The sequence below is a fragment of the Orycteropus afer genome, unplaced genomic scaffold (assembly GCF_000298275.1).
Source record: "Orycteropus afer afer isolate SDZICR_OR568_19922 unplaced genomic scaffold, OryAfe1.0 scaffold00854, whole genome shotgun sequence".
In the NCBI taxonomy this organism is placed as follows: domain Eukaryota; kingdom Metazoa; phylum Chordata; class Mammalia; order Tubulidentata; family Orycteropodidae; genus Orycteropus; species Orycteropus afer.
Window position 1 is genome coordinate 515545 of NW_006922441.1, and position 5877 is coordinate 521421.

Here is a 5877-nt window from a genome sequence, read left to right on the forward strand (position 1 = left end):
TGCTGGCCTTAGGGCCTGGTGGGGTGCGGAAGGTCACCCGCTCAGGACCCCCCAAAGCCCCAGGCCAGGCGGATCTGCGCCACAGCGGCCTCCAGGGACCTCCCGCCGCCCAGGCTGCAGACAGGACCAGGGCCGGGGGTCCTGGGGTGCAGAAACGCAGGCTGATGGACGTCAGGAGGAAGGGGCCGCCCAGGGCCAGGGCCAGGCTGCCGTTGCAGGAGGCCCGGAGGCTGAGGTCCGGCCCTGGGGACGGGGCACAGGTCTGGGGGCAGGAGGCTGTCAGGCTGGCCAGCTGGGTCACTGGTGGGAGGCAGAAGCGGGGGCGGCCCCCAGGATCGTAGCATGGGTCTGCAGCGGCCTGGCTCAGGAGAAGCGTGAGGGCAAAGGTCACAGGCATGGTCGGTGTGGGGCAAGCACCTGGAGGGAAGAGGAGGGGCTGGGAGTGGACCTCAGGCTGCCCCGGGGCCCAGCCGGCCAGCGTCCACTGGCTCCCCAAGGCGCGCTGCGGCACCCCGGCATTCCTGCCCCAGCCCTGCCCAAGCCCCCTCCCCGGCCGCTTCCCAGCGAGGAAAACAGTTCCATCTGGGGCGAATTACTGTTTACATAACCCAAAGGGGAAGGAACGCAAGCAAAATCGAGAATTCTGCCTGAACTAATCCGCAGCTTAACACCCCAGAACTCTCTGCTGGTGTCGAGGGGGCAGGGGCCCTGGGGAGAGGCTGGGGTGGGGGCAAGAGTGGGACAGATGGAGACTCAGAGCAACCAAGACAAACAGAGAGATGTGGGCTGAGAGAGCCCGTGGCCCGGAGGGAGGAGGCCAGCCCGGTACCGAGTCCACAGGGAGTGGGGGGCCTGAGCCCAGAGCCCCGACGCACCCTGGGAGAACTGGGAGGACAACGGGGGCCTGTCATGCAGCCCAGGCCAGCCACGGAAGGGAGGGGCAGGGCTGGGGGTGCCCGCGGCAGGGATCAGAAGCAGAGGCCGAGCCCCGGCCCACGGGGATCAGAGCGGGGGCCCTTTCCCACGTGGGGCCCTAACCTTGTTCTCCACACCCTGGGCACGGAGGGGGATTATCGCCAAGCAGCCCCGGCCCCCCTGTGCCCCCCACCACCCACCCACCCCAGCCCTCCACCTTAACCCTTTCCCATCTGGGCACAAAGCCAAGAGAGGGAGGGGTGCAGCCGGGGCTGGGGAGCAGGACAGCCAAGGCCTGTGGGACCAGGAAGGCAGGGCTCCCCATCAGGACTCTGATCACCCCAGCCCCTGTCCGTCATCCTAGGCTGCAGGGTCCCCGCCTTCTCCACTTGCCCTAAAGGTCCCCAGAGCAGATGGGGGAACAGATGTTGGGAGCTGTGGGTGATGACGGTGGACAGTGGCAGGCTTGCAGGAGTGGAAGGCGGGGCTGGGTGCCCTGGGCCAAGGCGCCCAAGGGACCGCAGTCCAGTCCTGGAAACACTCAGTCTTGAACTCTGCCAACTCCTACTGTCTGGGCCAGTGGCCCCCCACAATCTCACCGTCTCAATCTGGACCCCGGCCAGAGTCTGGAGGTGTGGAGAGGCACCCAGGGTGAGGGGTGACATCGCCCCCCGCTGGTCTCACAGCCCCTATCCCCACCACTGTTACAACCTGCAGACATCCGGCTCCCCTGCCTCAGGCCGCTCCCGCCGCCCCTCCCAGGAGCCTGGCGCCATCTTGCCCTCTCATGGTGGGCATTTCCCTGTGTCCCTGTGTCTGTGTCTGCCTTGGTGAGGGACCGGGCTCCTCTCTGAGACCAGTGTGGTTCAGAGGTACCACTTCCCGGCCTTTAGCACCTGGGGAACCGGGATGCCACTCCTCTGGGGCTCCTGGGGGCCAGAGGCCAGCCCTGCCTGCCACATAGCCCAGGTGTCCGGTCCCCAGCCCTTACCTCTTCTGGGACCTATGTCCCACCCAAGCCGCCACCCCCCAGCCCACCCCCTCCATAGTCTAGCTCCGATCCCACAAGACCAGGGTCGCGGTACCTGGGCCTTGTAGTGTCGTCCCGGGACCAGGGCTTCCTCCCCACTCCCCTGCTCTTTGCATCCGCCATTCCCAGCCTCTAGGCCCCTGACTTTGACCAAACCTGGGCCCCAGAAGACCAGCTCCTCGGCGTTCCTTGCAGGGCGTCCCTGCGGAGCCCAGCCACCCACCGCAGTCTTGCTCAAGCCCCAGGCTGGAGGGGGTGCTGGGCGGGAGCTCTGAGCTGAGCCCGCAAAATCCAACACCAGCGCCCCCTCCCCCCGCCAACCACAGCCCTGCTCTCCCTGCAGGGACCCTGCCCCCCGCGCCCCCCAGCACCATGTGCAGCAGGACCGGACGGGATGGGAAAGCCGCCGCCCCCCTGGGCCTTCAGGGCCACATGGAGCCCCCAGCCGCCCGGCCACCAGCAGGGTGGCCTAGGAGGCTCAAGGCAGGTAGGACAGCAGCGGGATGGGGCTCCCGGTCGGGTCCCCCTTCACTTACCTTCAGCCCCCCTGGCTGCCAGTTGCCTGCGCGGTGGCGGCGCGGCCGGCTCTGCCACGTGGTGGCTGCGCACGATCCGGGAGGGGGCTGACCTTCAGGCCGCCACGCGCCGAGGTGGGACGGTTTCCATCCGGAACTCAGCTCGGCCCCTGCCCCTGACCGGGTGACCCTAAGCCAGCCCCTGCTCCCCTTGGCAGCTTCTGTGGGGGAAACGGGCGTTAAGGTCAGCCGCTCTCGAGCCCTGAAGCCTGTGTTCCGGACGGAGCTCTCGCCAGGCTCTCGGCCGACTCCCAGGACGGTGGGGTGGAGGCGGAAGAGGTGGTAGCGCCCCTCGGAACTCAGGGCTCCGGTGGTGGGAAGGGGAAAGCGGGGACCCCCAGGGAGCGCGCGGCGCGGTCCGCAGCCAGCCTCCCCAGCGGCCAGTTCCCTGGGAGGCCCCAGGCCTTAATCACGAAATTTCATGCAAATGTTGCTGTCAACTCTTACACGTGGGAATGGTTCTGAGTAGAATAATGTTTCCAGTGACTTCCCGCTGAGAAAAGAACCGCCCCAGGGGCACGGACCGTGCTCCTCACTGCTGCGGCTTGGGGCGTCCCCGGCATTGGCGGCACCGTCGGGCGGGGGATGGAGGAGCCACTGTCCCGCTGTCTACCCGGGGGGCGGCTGGGGAACACAGCCGAGGATGTCGGGGATTCTGGTTCCGGGGGACCCTCGGCCAGGGAACCCAGGAACAGGGCCACCCGGCTTGAAAGAAGGGGCGATCCAGGTAGCTCCACGGAGGCTGAGGAGGAAGTGGATGGAAGAGGAAAAGCTTTGGGGTGGAGGCACCCACATGTCAGAGAGCGGCAGTCGGATCTGGAGGCGGCAGGGGGCTTCAGACAGACCTGCAAAGTTATGGGTGACGGTTGCGACAGCTGCCGACCTGTTCAGACATTCTGGGATGGAGCGCCTACTGTGTGTAGACACTGCACTGCCAGGGACCACGGTGAACCGAACGCACAAATCCCCGTCCCCGTGGGGCTCCCATCTAGGGGAGACATGGACCCCAAAAAAGGCATAGATAAGAACACTCCATGGAGCGGCAGAAGGGAACCAGTGCTCGGGAACTAAAGCAGCAGCAGCGAGGGCAGGAGAAGCCGGGGGTCGCCGGTGCGCTGCCGTCATCCAGGATCCCCTCCCGACCTGGGGGCTTCTGGGCAGGGACCTGAAGCGTGTGCCGGCTGGGCTTTGGGCGAGCGCTGCCGCCAAGGCAAGGGCCAATGAGGCTACTTTTCCTGCCAGAGAAAAATCAGAAAAGAGGTTCAGGTCTCCGGACAGTATCTTCCCCAGGGGGAGCCCCGGTGATGCGACGGTTCAGTGTTCAGCTGCTAACCAAAAGGGTGGTGTTGACCCCAGCAGGGGCCTGCGGTGGAAAGACCTGGTGAACTGCCCCTGAGAAGATTCTAGTCCGAGAAACTCTCGGGCGGTTCCACCCCGTCCTGTGGCAGCCACGGGTTGCTTTGTGAATAGATTCTTAAGCTAATGAGACCTGGAGGCCAGCTTGCTTCTTCATCTGAGCCTCTAGAGCCGCCCGACAGGGATTAGCGCCCCTGAGGGTCCATGGGGAGGTGGGGGAGGAAAGAATTCCTCCCACGGCTGGAGAGGAGGGTACCCCTGGGAGGTGGGCTCTGCGCGGCGGAAACCACACCTGAGCCCCCAGGGGCCCCTCCGCCTCTGTGACCCAGAAATAGCAGAGGCCTCACATGCCCCAGGCAGAGCACGTGTGTGGGAGAACGAGGCTGCGGCTGACCCCAGGACGTACTGGAAAAGTCCAGCACAGGCTGAGAGCGCACATTCCAGAACCGCACTGCCTGGGTTCAAATGCAGCCTGCACCTGTTTCTCTGCTGTGTGACTTGCAGCAAGTATCTTAACCTCTCTGTGCCTTCGTTTCCTCGTGAGGGAGGGATGGGGCGCTCATGAGGACGAAAGGAGCTAAAACAGATCGATTCACAGAGCCTCTCATCTGAATCCCCGCGCGGGATGAGAACTTCTGCCTCGTGGAACCGTGACAGGGTACGTGACGTGCGCCTCGTGGGACGTGGCGCGCAGCGGGTGTCGGCAGCGTCTCGTGGTCAAACGTGTTAGTCCCGCGGCGAAGCATGGGTTTTCATAGTAAGATGCGGTGCGAGCAGCCGCACCGGCGACTTGTCCCCCTTTTGCCGCCAGCCGAGGTCAGCTCAGGTTGGGCCGGCCTCCGCCTCCAGGAGCACCGCTGTCGGGGACTGCCGGCCCGCGGCGGCCGCGAGGGTTTCTCTTCCGCGGTGTTTCGAGGCCGGGACACCGACAAGGCAGCTGTGAGGCTGACGAGGAGCCACTAGGGGGAGCTCGGGAGCCTCGCCGAACAGGCGGCGACGGCAGGGTGTCCCGGGCACCGTGCAAAATGCCTTGGAATGAGGGTGTTGGCGAGGAATATGGAACATACCGTGGACTGCGAGAAGAATGGCCAGTCTGTCTTGAAGGAAGTGCAGCCGCAACGCCCCTGAGAAGCGAGGAGGGCGCGATTGCGTCACACGGGCTTTGGCCTATTACCAGGCGCTTGTCGCTTCTAAGGGGCATTGCAGCTGCACGTCCTCCGAGACCGATGGGCCCTTCTTCTGGCAGTCAGTATTCTTCGCTAACGCCACAGGTCAAGTGCATCAACGCTTCCTCACTCTTCCTTCATTGGCCAGCGCTCGTTCGCATTTGAGGCGATTGAAAATACCACGGCGTGTGTCAGGCGGACTTTAGTCTTCGGCGTGACGTCTTTGCTCTCTAGCTTTAGAGGGTTCTTTGCGGCAGATGTGCCCAGTGCAGTGCGTCCTTGGCTCACCTGACTGCTGCTTCCGTGGGCGTCGATCGTGGACCCAAGTGAAATGAAGTCCCTGACCACTGCAGTCTTTTCTCCGTCATCATGATGTTGCTTATTGGTCCAGGTGTGAGGATTTTGTTTCCTTTCTGTTGAGGTGTCATCCATACTGAAGAGTGGAGTCTTTGATCTTCATCAGTAAGTGCTTCACGTCATCCTCACTTTCAGCGGGAAGGCTGTGCCGTCTGAGTATTGCAGGTTGTTAATGAGTCTTCCTCCAATCCTGATGCCACGTTCTTCTTCATATAGTCCAGCTTCCCGGATTATTTGCTCAGCATATAGATTGAATAAGTGTGGGGAAAGGATACAACCCTGACGCACTCCCTTCCTTATTTTAAACCATGCAGTGTCCCCTTGTTCCGTTTGAACAACAGCCTCCTGGTCAAGGTACAGGTTCCTCATGAGTACAATCAAGTGTTCCGAAATTCCCATTCTTCTCAATGTTATCCATAATTTATCATGATCCACACAATCAAATGCCTTTGCATAGTCAATAAAATACAAGTAAATA

At 63.0% G+C, this 5877-nt stretch overlaps 2 protein-coding genes across 2 annotated transcripts in view; one reads left to right on the forward strand and one right to left on the reverse strand.

The window, feature by feature from the left end:
• NTN5 (netrin 5) overlaps nt 1–397 on the reverse strand; it is a 6823-nt gene extending 6426 nt beyond the window's left edge. The window contains exon 1 of the mRNA XM_007958115.1: nt 4–397. Within this exon, the coding sequence (XP_007956306.1) occupies nt 4–397 (394 nt within the window). The remainder of the gene's footprint in view (nt 1–3) is intronic.
• Nucleotides 398–3554: 3157 nt separating this feature from the next.
• Nucleotides 3555–5877, forward strand: part of FUT2 (fucosyltransferase 2) — a gene marked incomplete at its 3' end in the record, with an annotated part of 3800 nt that continues 1477 nt past the window's right edge. The window contains 2 exon segments of the mRNA XM_042783308.1: nt 3555–3630; nt 4688–4815. Coding sequence (XP_042639242.1) covers nt 3555–3630; nt 4688–4815 — 204 coding nt within the window.